The 15487-nt window shown below is 37.1% G+C and overlaps 1 protein-coding gene across 1 annotated transcript; it reads right to left on the reverse strand.

The window, feature by feature from the left end:
* Nucleotides 1–11236: 11236 nt before the first annotated feature.
* On the reverse strand, nucleotides 11237–13971 carry LOC140007195 (protein FAR1-RELATED SEQUENCE 5-like). Its single transcript, XM_072049888.1, has 2 exons — nucleotides 11744–13971; nucleotides 11237–11480 (listed from the first exon to the last, which is right to left on the reverse strand). The coding sequence occupies exons 1-2, from the start codon at nucleotides 13969–13971 to the stop codon at nucleotides 11237–11239; spliced, it is 2472 nt and encodes an 823-aa protein (XP_071905989.1).
* Nucleotides 13972–15487: the final 1516 nt, after the last annotated feature.

Raw genomic sequence — 15487 nt, forward strand, 5'->3', positions numbered from 1 at the left:
GGTTTTCTTGGGTTTGCTCCATTGTAATCGGAGTACCCATTTTTAGGTATCAAAGCGAATCTACTTCAATTCACGTAAACAAAGACTGGCGCCAAGATTTTTAGCTCGGTTGGCGGGGTTAGTCCCGAAGATGACAAGACTGGCGGCAGACTGGCGCCAGTCTTGCTTATAGCACAAGAATTACAGCCTCGTGGACGGATGGACAGATATGTGAGCGGTCATTTCATTGCTGGTGGCCCACATTTCATTTCGTTGCCGGTGGCCCACCTTCCACTGTGAATTCCAATGTGAATTCCAATGTGAGAAGTAAGATTTCGTCAAGCTTCTTGGGTTTCGTCAAGAAAATGTAAGAAAAAAAAAGTAAAGCTACTAGATTTCTTTCTTGTCCTTGGACAATAAGCATTGGTTGGAGGTATCAAAAAGAATTATAAGGAATGTGTAGATGACATTTTACAATTGGTGATGTCCTTACTTGTTTTCTTCTAATTTTTTATTTTGAATTTTACAAAAATTTATTTTGACCAATACAAACGAATCAAGTTCAACCTTTCGGACTAAAACAAACCAATGTATTTCAAATTTCAAAGGATAATTTTAGAAACCGTTAGCCAATTTTGGCGAATGATTTTTCTTGAATCCTTGGAAATTTATATGGCACTTTTTACTTTGACACCGACTGAATTAAAAACGGGGTGGATTGGGTTTTTTTCTAAATATTTTTCCATTTTTTATTTTTTATATAATTTATGGATTTTCCCTCCTCAAATAATAGTAATAGTTTAATGGTATGTGGACCTTGTTTTTCCTTCATATTTTTCAACTATTCTAGAGCATATTATTTTTCTTTTAAAGTATTCATTTCAATTCCAGGCCTGGGATTGTATTGAAAATGAAAATAAAGCATTGGTTGGAGTTTTAACGACCGTTATACAACTTTCAAAACAAATAAATTCATTCTAAATTTTTATTTGGGATTATTTCAAAAACCAAATCCTGGTCACTTTCCGTAAAGTATCACTTTCCCATAAAAGCCTAGCTGTTTATGGCTTTCCTCCATTATAAGAATAGAGTACCCATTTTCTCATAAATTAAAATATTTATCGTTCGCCATAAAATAAAAATAAATATATTTTTCAATAAAAGACCAACTTTTTATAGCTTTCCTCCATTATCAGAATAGAGTACCCATTTTTTCATAAATAAATTTATGTATCGGATAAAATAAAAATAAATCCGTTGTTTAATAAACGATCAGCTCTTTATGACTTTCCTCTATTTTAAGAACAGAGTACCCATTTTTTGTTAGACAAAGTTATTTATCAGATTAAATAAAAATAAACCTTGTATTTTCAATAAAACATCAGCTTTTTATGACTTTCCTCTATTATAAGAATAAGAATAGAGTACGCATTTTGAAGGCAAAAAGGAATGTGTTTATCGGATAAAATAAACATAAACTCATTAATGTCAATATTGACATATAGCAAAATGCTGGCCCACCTCTCAATGTGATTTTCAATGGGATAAGATTTGCACAGTACATATAGCAAATTGTCATAGCCCCTGTTCCTTCACATGTTACTATCAGACGGTAATTGTCATGGATTGCTTACAACTTATTCCGTCCAAACCTTTTCTTATAATGGAGTTTCTGAATTTAAATCATGAAATAAATTATTTCAGGGGAAAAAGGAAAAATATAAAATTTATGGACGAAAGTCACAAAGAGCTGGTGTTTTATTGAAAACCATCGACCCCTTACCAAAGACGATCAAATGCAGCTAAATGATTTTCTTGCAACAAAGTTGCCGAAAGCAGCTTTGTGACTGTAGTTGCTAAATTTTTGTTTCAACAATTTTTTTAGCAAGAGGTATCATCATTAATGTCAATATTGAGATATAGCAAAATTTGTATACCAAATAACAAACCAATTTGTCATTACAAATACAAAACGAGCAATAATATATTACAACCAATACTATCAACACTACAGATTATAAATCAAATGAAAAAGACATTTTACATTTCTGTTGGTCAGAAACTTTTAGTGAATATCAAATTTTGGTTCAAGACTATTAAAAGGATAACTGAGCATTATGATGGTGTTTCATGTCTTCTCGAGGTCTACTAACAATGTCTTGTTCATTCCTCGAAGATGATGATTCACCACCTGATGGTGATGCTGCATCCCCTCAAGTTGAAGAAAGTGGGACTCTCATGATTGTTCAAATCAAATGCTGCTTTGTTTTCTCAGCTTATGCAGTCTCATATTTAGTTTAAATTAATGTGGGGATGGAGAATTTCATAAATCCTTGCTATTATTTTAACCATCAATAAGTTATGACAAATGTAAAAAATTTTAGTTAGAAAAATTTTAGCTTATGCAGAGTTTATTTTTTAAAATGCCCATAAATGCAATGACCATCATAAGTGTTATTTCAATGTAGATATATTGGACCCAACTTCTTGAGCCCGCCATCACGAACCTCCCGTACAAGCTTATGCTTTGCAAAATAACACTTTGCTACCAAATCCCCTTCATATCTTGACTTATACTAGAAATTACAACAAAGACTTGCAATCAAAATTAACGAAATCATAAGCAATCCAATAAAACAAGTTTCTAAAATCTCCCAGGTCCCAATTCGCAGAATAGTTGCTGGAAAATTTGAAGCCTTGAGCTTCTCAGACGAACCAGAAGCAGCGGTCCCTTTACGCTCTTTTTTACTTGAACTTGCACCCTTAGGTGAATAAGCTTGAGAAAGCCTCATTTGGATCAATTCCAAAAGGGAAGGACTTTTCCTCAGCCTCAATCCCAATGGACTCGGCTCGTCTAATGGGTTATACTGAGCCGGCGGTACCACCGGAAAGCCACCCACTTCCCCACTTCCCTGCTGCTACAGCCAAACGCCCCTCAAAGTACATCAGAAATTGAACTTTGCAATCATACAGACAAGACCACATCGAATAAAATCAGGAAAAAAACTGGTGTTTTATTCTAACATATATTTAGTTTTTCATCCGCTGAATAAATTTATTTATGAAAAAATGGATACTCTGTTCTTATAATAGATGAAAACTATAAAGAGCTTGTGTTTTATTCAAAAACAGGTTCATTTTTATATTATTCGATAAATAATATTTTTTATCGAATAATGGGTATTGGGTACTATATTCTTATAATGGAGGAAAGTCATAAAGAACTGGTTTTTTATTGAAAAAACATTTTTATTTTTATTTTATGCGATAAACAAATTTGTTTATGGCAAAATGGATACTCTTTTCTTATAAGGGAGGGAAGCCATAAAGAGCTGATGTTTTATTGAGAAACGGGTTCATTTTTTTGTTGTCGATAAATAAATTTGTTTATGGTAAAATGGGTTCACGGTTCTTATAATACAGGAAAGGTATAAAGAGTTAGGATTTTATTGAAAAATGGGTTTATTTGTCTAACAATAGTTCAAAATATGACAAAAACTGTAAATCATTCAAGAATTGTGTTTTTGCAAAAGAAGGATCTTAAAATAATAATAATAATTTATATTAGAAAATGAATGATATATGGATACAAATAAATGTAATTGCATGTTTTTTTATTTTAAAATGAAATACTTACCAGTAGTATGCATTCCATTTGATAATCTTATATATATATGCATTATGAGAATATATATATGTATGTATATATGTGTGTGCGTGTGAATTAACTACCTTTGAATTAATTTTTATTTAAAAAAAGAATTATTTTTAATGCCTTTATAATTTGTGAATGATTGTGAGAGTAAAATATATTATGACAATAAGATACGTTGAATTGTGAAAATTGTAATTTAAACAGGCTCCTATATTTTGGATATTTGACTTTCGTAGTTGCGAATTTCTTAAATTAAAGGTTAGTTATTACTCTAAGTGATATGGTAAGTGTCAGTAATAAATGTGAGATGTGAATTGGAATTTGCAGATATCATTTTACAGGGGTGGTTATTATCCGTTAGTTAAAGTTTAGGAGTTTGAATTTTATGGGGTAGTGGAAAAAACATAAGGGAAATGTGGAAAAAATATAAGTATGATTATAGGATTTGTAGGGCCGGTTACATGATTAGTTAAGACATAAATATTTTTTAATTAAAAAATTGCAAAATTCTATTCAAATAGCATTCACACTTTTGATAATTTTTGAAGCTCCTTTTCCAAAACCCCCTCAGCAATACATTTAGATATAGATACTAAACGATAGTTATGATAGCGAAATAGTTTTTACCTGATATAACACGTTGTTGCACTTTTAGCGATCATTTGATTCATTGTTGAACATATTCGCCTAAATAAAATAACACCTAAAATTATGGAAGTAAGTTTCCTATCTAAAATAGTAAGTTAAGTGTAATAGATTAGTAACTTTTATACCTCAAAAGGTAAATTGGAATAAATATTAAACTTAATTTTTAAATAAATAGATTACTACTTGATATCCCAAACTTACATTTAAAAGAGTAAGTTTAATTCAAATAACAGTAAGTTTTTATACATAAATAGTAATTCTGGAATGCATGTACAATTTTTACATTAAAACCTTATCTCAAAGTAGTATTATGAAGTTTATTTCAAATAATGATAAGATGTTTTTATTAATGATTAAAACTTAGTACCTTAGTTAGTAAGCACTCATAATATACCTTAGTAACTTTAATTCAAGTAGTAGTAAGTTTTTATACATAAATAGTAATTATTACTGATAACAAGGCAAATTTGATTAATAATCAAGATTTTGTACCACAAAATCTACCTATTATATAACAACAGAGTGGAGTTACTATAGCAACTCCAATGATTGCCAAGTGGATCTCTTTTTCTTTGACACGTGGTCCATTCCTTTTGTTTTCTTCATTTTGCTTAGTTTTTTCTTTTGTTCGCTTTATTTCCTTTATCTTTTTTGATTGCAGATAAAGGTAATTAAACAAATCCTGACGTGAACTACATGTTTCTTATATACTTTCTACTTTGTACTCCGTTTTTTCCCCTATCATCCTAATCATTTGAACTTGTTTTTTCTCTATTGTATTAGTTCATGCACTTTCTTTCATTTTCCCCCATAAATAACTAAATGAATGAGTTCATTTAAGGAGATCAAGAATGGGTTTGAAATTTCCTTTCGTCCGTAGTCCAAAAATTATGATTCATAATCTTCTACGTTTAATGTCTCTTTTTGGTATATACTATTTCATATTTTTTTGTCATTTTTTCCGTCTTGATGACCAACCTTTGCTTATTGGTTTTGTCACCTATTTCTTCTTCATCTAACTTTCTTTTCTGCCCGGACGGACGTATGTGATGCTGTGAATATTTTCCCCAAATCTAAAGAAACTTTTTTTTAGTTTTTCATTTTTTATTTATGGCCACACTACATTTTCATATTTTTATTTTTGGAAAAAGTAAACTAAGGTTGACAACACGACGAGTGGTGATTACATGAAAAATTTTTACGCTAACAATGAAAGAATTGTTAGAGGTATCAAAAAGAGTGATTTGGGCAGATTCATTCTATTTCTAATTTTTTTATTATAATTGTTATTTGATAATAGGGTGATAGTACTACAATAGAGGAGAAAAAAATCTAATACATGAAAATCCAAGGTAAACGATCATCACGAAGAAAAAAAGTATGTTTATTCAATTATAAATTAACCCAATCTCTTAATTGATGGATAGATAATTATATTTTAATTTATATAAAGTTTATCAATTGTGAAAAATGCTTACAAACTGGGGTTACTGTGGATGACGTGTAAAATATTTGTTGGGGCTAGCAATTTAGAATGTGAAGATAATATTTTATATGTCTTCGTTCAACATTTTGAATTACTTGCTTGTATCCATGATAGGTAGTTTATTTTCATGGTTTTAATTTTAGCAAATGATAGCTTGGAAATAAAAAAATTGCAAAATTAGACTTCAGAATCTTTAACTTATGTATTTGGTTCTATATGACTTACTTTTATCCTTCTTTATTGCCCATAATGATAGATAATGTAATTAGAGTTTGAGATGACTGTTAGGCAACTTCAAATGGACATGTCATTACTATTTGGCTAAAGAAGTTAATAATATTTTGTTGATTTGACTAGCTAAAACAGTTGCAGTTTTCAAAGGAATGCATTTGGTGGTGGAAGTTAGTATTGAGGCTTTTAGCTTAGAGTGTCACTATACAAAATATTATTAGAAAATTCTATTTTCATTAAGAACACATAATTGCAATCAAACAAATTGTTGAATTTGCAATTTGCATATGTAGATTTACAAATATGGCAATTCATGTTTTCATTTAAACTTGCTATACATATTCTATAACTATTTGGTTAGATAATGTTTTCATCTATTTGTAATGCTATTAGACATGATTTAAATGGATAGATTAACTCGCTATTTCTCTCAAAAAAGAAAGAAAAATATGCAAGTTTGTATTTTTTTGATTGATGTTGAAGCTGGTCACAGGTTTTTGTGCCTTTCTATATTTTTTCTAATTATTAAAATTTCTGAAACATTATGACTACTGTTTATTTAATTACAATTAAAACTATGCTGCTCTTAAACCGATCATGCACTCATAATGGATTTGCTTTGTTTTCTTTTTTGGTATCATTACGTACACATAATGTTGGTTACAAATCCTTTTTCCAAATCACAATAAATTGGGGTTAACTTTATATATCAAAGTTCTTTTCACAGCAAATTTTAATTGTTTTTATACTTAATATTTTTCCTATATTTCTATTCATTGTGCACTAAAACTGCCGGTGGTATGTATTTAACTAATGTTCTAGAGGGCCGTGCCTGTGCGTTGCACAGCCCGTGTCAACATAGTGTCATTGCAGTTCTGGCAACCCGTATTCGTTTATCGTCCGGACCATCCGTAATATTACGGGTGCTTTTCAATTTTAGCTGTTAATGTCTTGGGGTTGCGGTTTCTGTTTATAAATTCAAATTATTTCATGGCAATCTGATCCAAATTTCCCACTCGCTATAATGAAACGTTCGGAGACATTTCATTGCTTACGACGCGCAGGTTGGCCACAATACTGTTTCCTTAGTCGTCCAAGTAAAACTGAGAAGGGTATGTATGTCAAGGCCAATGAAATCATGCATAGCACACGCGCCGACCGTCACTGTAACACATTTTTCCCAATTTGCAACCCTAATTACCAGGTACAAGCCCATTGCACGCCCAACCTGGCGACAGCCGTCCAAAATGTCTAACAATTCAAATTTCTCGCGAAGAAAGACGCCTACGCACCTACAAGGCCGCAACACTTAACGGCAAAGCTGTTCATAATCGCGGGTGGGGCGACAGGGATTTTGTGATAACTAGAGCTGCGCCATCACAATATTCGGAATAAAATCCAACTCCAAAAAAGCCGTGCGATGGGCAGGCTCCATCGGTACCGGCCACCGCCTGATGAAGAACACTCGCAAGAACTGCTGGTTGATCGGAAAACCCACATATCACACATTTTCCTTGCACAGGGGGTACATGTTGCAGAATCAATGTCGACAATTACTTGTGCTTATTTTGCCCTAAGCCCTCATTTGGTTTATACTTATATATAACTGCCTGAATTGGTTCTACATTAATGCACAGGAAGTCTATTCAATTTATCCTAGAGGGTCGTCAGTCGAAGTTATGGAGTGGTGGAAGAGGCTGCCTCGTAAGGTGGCCGCGAAAGTTGTTACTGCTGGGTTTGGGGATTTTCTGAGCCACTTGCCCGTGGCCGATAGAGATAGGAAGTTGCCTGTCGCACTTGCGGAGCGATGGTGGGACTCAACAAACTCGTTCCACTTGCCTTTCGGAGAGATGACACTGACACCCTTGGACTTCACCTGTATAACCGGTGTTGCAGTGGGCGGGTTGCCCATTCCGTGGGATTACAATGTTAGGGAAAATGCCAATTACATCAACGACCAATTGGGTTGGGTGCCAGCTTTTGCTTCTGCCGGTGCCATCAGAGTTACCGATATATTGTCATTCTACAAAGACAAAGCCATTGACGAGAACGACGACGTCCAGCTGGCACATCTAACTAGAGCTTTCTTTCTCTACATGCTTGGCCGCACTTTACTTAGCAACACGGCCGAAACAATTCACCTGTGCTGTCTGCCTGCGCTGGAGGACGTAGATCGTATAGGGGATTATAACTGGGGAGGGGCGGGGATGGCAACCTTGTACAGATTTATGTCCGCCGTCTCCCGACGCCGGACGAAAAGCCTTGGCGGCTACAGCTTCGTTTGGGAGGTAAGTCCACAATTGCCTTCACTCTGTGTCAATTCGACATTACCCTGTTCCGTTAAATAAACTTTTCAGGCAGTTAGTGTTCATCTCCAACGCTGGATATAATTTGTACAACCACGTGTAGGTGTGGGCTTATGAAATTCTTCAGTTAAGTCCGTATAAACTGAAACAGGACGAGAGGGACGTATTGCCCAGAATGTGGCGATGGCGCTCGTGTAATAGAGCCAGCCGACAATCACCGTCTACGGTCGAACATTTTCGCCGCGCAATTGACACCATTAACCCGGACAACGTTAGTTCCCGTACTTACGACATCTTACATTTTCTACCGCCTACGTGTTAACAGTTGTTATGAATTTGTTCCGCCTGTTCAACAAACCAATGTTACATCGCTTGTTAATTGTGTGTCCTAGGTCAACTGGCTACCCTTCCCTGCAATGGCATTGCCTAGTCGGTATCTCAAATCCAAGGAACTAACTGCAACGAGATTGCTTTTGGATGGCCCCATGGGACGATTTTACTACCTGGGCGAGAGGGTTATTAGGCAGGTGTATGCAGGTGTATGTGCAAAGCAACCTCCCCATCGGCCATCAGATATGTACAGCGCTGATACAATTTCGGGAAACACGCTACATGATGTGCTTGATGGACTGCCCATTGCAAGCCTATACCCAGATCCCCCTCCATATGCTACGTATGACGAGTTTGTGCGCAGCAGGCTAATGAAACCAATGACTTCCTCCACGTTGCCACCCAGTGGGAAGGAGTGCATAATTCATATATGTGACCAGTTGCCACTAAGTGAGGCTACAACACCGTCACTGAAACATCCAATTAATTACCCTCCCTGGTCTGTGTTGTGCATACAAACTGATGGATCACTGCAGCAGGAGGGCATTCACAGGGTTGGTGGCGATGTAATAGGGTTGCCTCTTCCATGTGCTGTTGGTGATGTGGTATGGCATTCTTCGCCCTGTACTTCACTCGGCATTTAATTTTAGCAATTTGTGTACAATTAATACAGCCATCTGTGTTGTTTCCGCTTAGGTGCCTAGACACTGGTACGAGGACCTGCTTGTTCAGTGCATGGGCCTCAGAAAGAAAGTCTTAGAAAAAAGTGCAGAAATATTTCGTTTGGCATCCAATGTGTCGGACAACTCACAAGTGGTGGACCAAAGGCTACATCAAATACAGGTAATTTTGGAAACTGCATTGAAGCTCCAAAAGGGGGCAGGGAAACGCTGCCTTCGCGGTGGAATTGGTGGCTGGGAATCCTGTCTTTCTAAGCGTCCGAACACAAGTGCCGGGACGGAGACATTTACGGAAGACCTTGGTAGAGGCAAAGCTCACGAATGTCAGGGAATTCATAATGCCTAAGACTGAGCACCCATGGCCCATAACCGCAAACAAGGTTGTGTAGCCGGAGGAATGAGCATGCAAAGTAGTTGGGAGTCCCCAGCAACAAAGCCGAGCTGTGAGCAATCGCCACGTCTGTTGTGTACTTCTAATACAATTTAAAATTTGAACACCCAGCACGGAAAATGTTAACAGTTCACAGATAATTGGTAACGTTGAACTTGTTTCTCTAAATTTGTACCGTTTCACTGCTTCCATAGAAAATTTGTCACCGTCATTTTCCCACAACTAATTTCTAGTCCTGTTCTTATTTTTCGTCTGTCCAAGATTGTTCTTCACCTGCAATTGAAGTTTGCAGTGAAATTAAATATTTACAACAAAATAATTTAAATGCAAGTTGTTGTTACTATAAATCTATCATACTTACTGCATTACATTTTCTGGACTTATTTATATCATGACAGAAAAGCCTTTTGTATGAATGCAACTCCAACATTATATCATGAGTTCAAGTTTCCACACAGTTGTACAGTAATTTGTGTGTTCCAGCTTCCACACAGTTGTACAGTAATTAGTGTGAGGGAGGCTGACGAAGCATTGCTACCTAAGTGGATTGTTCCAACAGGATATACCAATTTTTGTTTAACTATGTCACCAAAAAAGCATCAGAGGTATCAAAGTTGTTCGGATGGAGTGTCAGTAAACATGTGGAATTTTTTCTACATGTTAATAGCAATTTAGATTACGGACATGACGCGGACATTGCATAATTGTTATAATAAGAAATTCATTAATCGTGTGCCAACAAGTTACGTAAAATAGTAAACTCCAATGGAAATGTACAAATGATGTAAAAAATATTAATCGTAACTGATAGTTATTGGCTAATTAAATATATTAGTACAAATGTATTCTTAAACTTATTCGAACTAATTAATAATTTCTATTAGTAGATATGTATAATTATTAGTATAATTCATAATATTAATTATATTGCATAAATTAATATACATATATAATAATACCATTGTCATTGGTGCACTGAAGAGACGCATAAGCATTGTGAGCAATGAAAATAGATGGGGAGAAACAAAAGTTACTGTTCCTACACCAGAATGAAACGATGGGCAAAACAAAAGGCGTTGGGCCTTACGGTCATTGGTTAGGATAGCAAGGAGACGAACAAACGGCCCATATCGTAAAAGCAGTTTATAGCAGCAGCGTAAGGCACCAGTTTACAAAACCTGGCAACTGAAGATGATTCCCAAGTAGCCACTTCGGAAAACGTCTATCCCACGAAGACATTTTGCGCAACATACGCTTCCACTTAATTTCCTATTTACAAAAAAGGACCGTAATACACAATTTGTCAACTACTTACTCTCTCCTATTAACCAAGTGCAGCAGCACTATTTGCTACAACAGTGCTTACGACGCAACCATGACAGTGATGCATCTTGTGATCCTTCTGTGCATGACGCCTTCGGTGGAACTACAGTGACTTACCCATCTAGACCTAGCTAGCAACCTTCAATACTCTTGCACCTCTACTCACCAAAACCTGCCTTATTTATTGCGTAACTGCAAACCGAACCATCACAACAGTTGTGCCTCATCTTTCTCCTGGACTTCTTTGTTGGTCACCTGTGTCCCTTCCACCGCTACCGCATGCTTGTGGTGCAAATGCTTGTCCTCTCCATTCGCCTGAGTCGCTCCACCCCGTACCAATTTCAAATGATTTTTCCACCGATTCATCCAAACAATTTTCCATATGATCATCATGAACTGCTGTGTTGTGCGAATTCTTTTTGTATGGGCATGTTCGTTGGTTGTGGCCTGCCTGCAATCTTCAACCCATATATCACATGTCAAATCATTTGTGACTGCAAGTAACCACGTCAACTAAGCACATTGCTAACATTACACCACTTCAACTTTCTTGCACTGCCAATAACTTTGTATACTTTGTATGCACTTTCAATTATGTGTTTATTTGCTACTGTTGAAAAATACCCACATAATAATTATTACCTTCACTGTCCACTTCATGTATTTTATCAATTAACAAATTGCTTATAACTACGTATGCATTTTCGATAGTACCTGCAATGACCACACTTTCTTTTCTTCTTTGTTTCTGCATGCTTCTGATCACCTTTACACCGGGACACCCTGGGATCTAACAGCCCGAATGTTCTTCTACTTCTATCGTTCATCACTCTTGAATCCATTGCAAATCCGTCTCCCCCATATCCCCTTTCAATCCACTTCTCCTTTAGGTCCACAGAATGCTTGTCAAACATCTGCTGCAGGTCATTAAACGCATCATCCATGTAGGACGCATAGTAACACATACTATTACAGCTCGACTTTAAAGTGCCATATCTGGCCATTTGTGTCAGCTGTTCGTCTGCAACAAATGCTTTCATTCCATTATTAGTACTGTAAACTCCCTTTGTCCACCGCTTTGAAATGCATGCTTCTGGGATCCTGTTCATTCCTTCTACCACCATCACGCGAAACATGTGAGCACAAGGAATCCCCTTTGACTCGAATTTCATGCAAGAGCAGATTAGCTTCTCCATTGACCTATCATAAACCACCCTCCAACTAATTTCGTGTCCACCATATTTCGAGTAATAATATGTACGACTCCCTCCATCCTCGCTCCAGCCCTCAGAAATTAGAAGTCCCTGCCTGTTCAAATGCTTCCTCACCATGAAGAACACATTCCTTGTAAACACCTCCGCTGCGCTCGCCTCTAATTCGGGCAGGATTGTGGTTAAGACTGGTTTTGTGTTTTCGCTTGTGTGAACTGCTTTGCTCTCAGTATGTCGAAGCCATGCTATTGCCAAATCAAAACTTCTAACGAATTCATATAGTCGCATTTTTTCATTCAAGTACTCGTTCAAAAAAGCATTCATTTTCTCACACCTTTGAGTGCTTCTCATACCTGCAAAAAAATTACCGCGTAAATAGGCCTCTGCCCATAACCTTCTCCTACGGTACAACTTCTTCACCCACTCATTCTCTACCACCCCACATTCATTAACTAACCTAGCCCAGCGATCCTCAAACTCAAGAGTGCTAAACTTTCTCGCCATCAGGTCATACAACCTGTTATTAAACTCCTCGCAGCGAATATTACTCCGTGCATTCCTATGCAAGTGCCACGAACATAGCCTGTGACAAGCATCCGGGAGAAGATTCTTTATCGCTCTTCGCATTGCACTGTCACCATCTGTCATCACTGCTACTGGCTTTCTACCTTTCATAGCCTCTACAAATGTACTTAGCACCCATTCATATGTTTCAATCCTCTCATCTGATAACAGTGCACAGCCGAAAATAGTACTGTTCAAATGGTTGTTTACCCCTGCAAGTACAACTAGTGGCTTGCGGTATTTATTTGTTTTGTATGTTGTATCAAACACCAATACATCTCCAAATACACTGAAGTCCACACGAGATTTAGAATCTGCCCAAAACAACCTTGCCAATCTTCCTTCGTTATCTACATGATATTTATAAAAGAACATGTCATCGGCATCCTTCTTCGCTGCCAAGAACCCAAGTGCCCCTTCTGCATCGCCATTAAAAATATCTTTTCTACGTTCCTCGTCCATTCGGTTATACAGATCCTTAATGCAAAATCCCACGTTACTATACCCTCCGGCTTTGATAACAAAATGTTTCATTATCTGGCATATTCTGGCCCCAACCAACTTTAGACTTTTTGCCTGCGCATATTCTGCATCGCTCACTTTTCTATGCGACCTAAGGTGTTGCACACTTGCCTCTGATGCCAGCGGGTGATTGTGCTCCATAATGAAACGTGTCACCACATACTTTACCGATTCTGTGTCATATTTCACGCGAAAGCAAGCCCCACACCCGGTCCTTGTGATTGCTTTTGCTTCTCTTTTCCGGTCTTCATAATTAAACCACTTTTCATTCCTATAACCTTCACAGCAACATACCCATTTTCTAAATCTTGAAATGCCATCTTCATCTCGTTTGGCATTACTTTTACGAATCCCAAATCCGCTTAGTTTCGCATACAAATTATAAAATTCCCCAGCTTCTTCTTCCGTGTCAAATGTTAATTTCATTACGTCATCCACGCCTATTGCGCCCACCAATTCATCTGCCTCCTCATCTTCGTGTCCTCCTATTGAACCACCGCTTTCTTCACTGCATGTGTCTCGGTCACACTCAGGTTCTTGGTTAAGGTCAAATGACATTAACCTGCCGCAACCATCCATCCCCATTTTTCCCTTCTCTATTTCCTGCACCATGTCATGAGTTTTAAGCACCCCATCCTGCCCCATACTTACAACCCCTGTGTGGTTGTTCAATGCTTTTTCTAACCATGGTCGCTTAACATTTTTTTTCAGCCTCCCCATATGCTTTCGTTTGTAACATAAATACTGATCGTCTACTAATGGAACAAAACATATATACACGATCATTTCACTTAACAAACCATACTTTACCTCACAACTTTCACAAAATGCAGACGATAAACATTACTCTAACATTCATATACACAGTTTTTATAAGTGTGGCTGATGCAATTATATCAACCTTTAGCACAAAATACCACTATCGACATGCATTTTCATTAACACCAACAAACTCAACCTCTACTGTGTGTTTCTTTAATTCTTTTCACATAACCATGCGCAATGCTGTATGGGGGCCATTATCGATGTCCACACGGCCATCCAAATCACTCTATTTTAAGACTTTAGTCCTGTTACAACGTCTTCTTCACGTCTTCACTCATTTCTGCTTAATTTCCTTTACACTATTTAATACAAATTACAGGACCAAGATTTCCTACGTACGTACACAAAGCTCCGTGCACAAATAAACTGCGATAATTTCCCGGTTTCGTTACATCTTCGTTCGAAGACGCAGGGTCTTACACCCCGTACTTCGTATTCCTTATTCCTCTATCATTGCCTCTTACAAGAACTGTAGAAATCACCCTAGTAGACGTACAGGTGTTTTACTCGTTATTTTACTCCATTTTTCAAAGTTATGGAAAAACTCAAAAAAGTACTCACCTTTGATTTCTCTGCTTCTGTTCCACGCCGCTGCATTGTGTCACCACAGCTTCGCAAGGGCCTTCCTCAGATATATCTACCGTCACCGCCTGCGCCTAAATTTACGCCAGTAGACACCACCTCTGTCTATTCCGCCTTGACTTCTTCTTTACCAAATTTTTGCCTTCGATTCCGACGTCACCACCTGTCTTCAAACACACGCATCACTGCGGGCCCCAACATGGCTGTGTGTTTAGTACCTAATACGCTTCCTCTTCGGTGGCCCCAGCATGGCTTTGTTTAGTACTGCTTTCCCAATTTCTTCGATGTTTTATACAACAGAACCGACACCGGCTGTTAATTTTTATGCTTTCCGATCCAAAATTTTGTATTCTACGAAATTGGGTTCTCCTCAACGTCTGATGGACGAAAGCCGCAAACAGCCGGTCGTTTATAAGACAACCGTTTTAACTAAATTTTATCCCATTACCCAACATTTGTATTTAAGGCACGTTGGGTACTCTGTCACTGTAATGGTTGAAAGGCACAAAGAGCTGGTCTTTTACTCACCAACGGGTTTAATTTCTTTTTATCCGATAAATCAGTCTCTCTTTATGCCACCTTCGGTATTATGTTGTTGTGATGGAAGAAAGCCAAGGGGAGCTGAAACTTTTAAACTTGGACACCCGTTTGAATATAAGATTGACGAATCCAAAATGGATTTAATCTTTAGTTGTAGTGCAGGAAAGCCATAAAGAGTTGGCTATTTATTCTAAAATGCATTCCAATATGGGTA

This window comes from Coffea arabica, chromosome 5c (assembly GCF_036785885.1).
Source record: "Coffea arabica cultivar ET-39 chromosome 5c, Coffea Arabica ET-39 HiFi, whole genome shotgun sequence".
Classification (NCBI taxonomy): Eukaryota; Viridiplantae; Streptophyta; class Magnoliopsida; order Gentianales; family Rubiaceae; genus Coffea; species Coffea arabica.

Coding starts and splice junctions, on each gene's coding strand:
- LOC140007195 (XM_072049888.1), bottom strand. CDS start 13,971: ATGGGGCAGGATGGGGTGCTTAAAACTCATGACATGGTGCAGGAAATA. Junction 11,481..11,743: donor AGAAAGTGTGGTCATTGCAG/GTACTATCGAAA, acceptor TGAAGATTGCAG/GCAGGCCACAACCAACGAAC.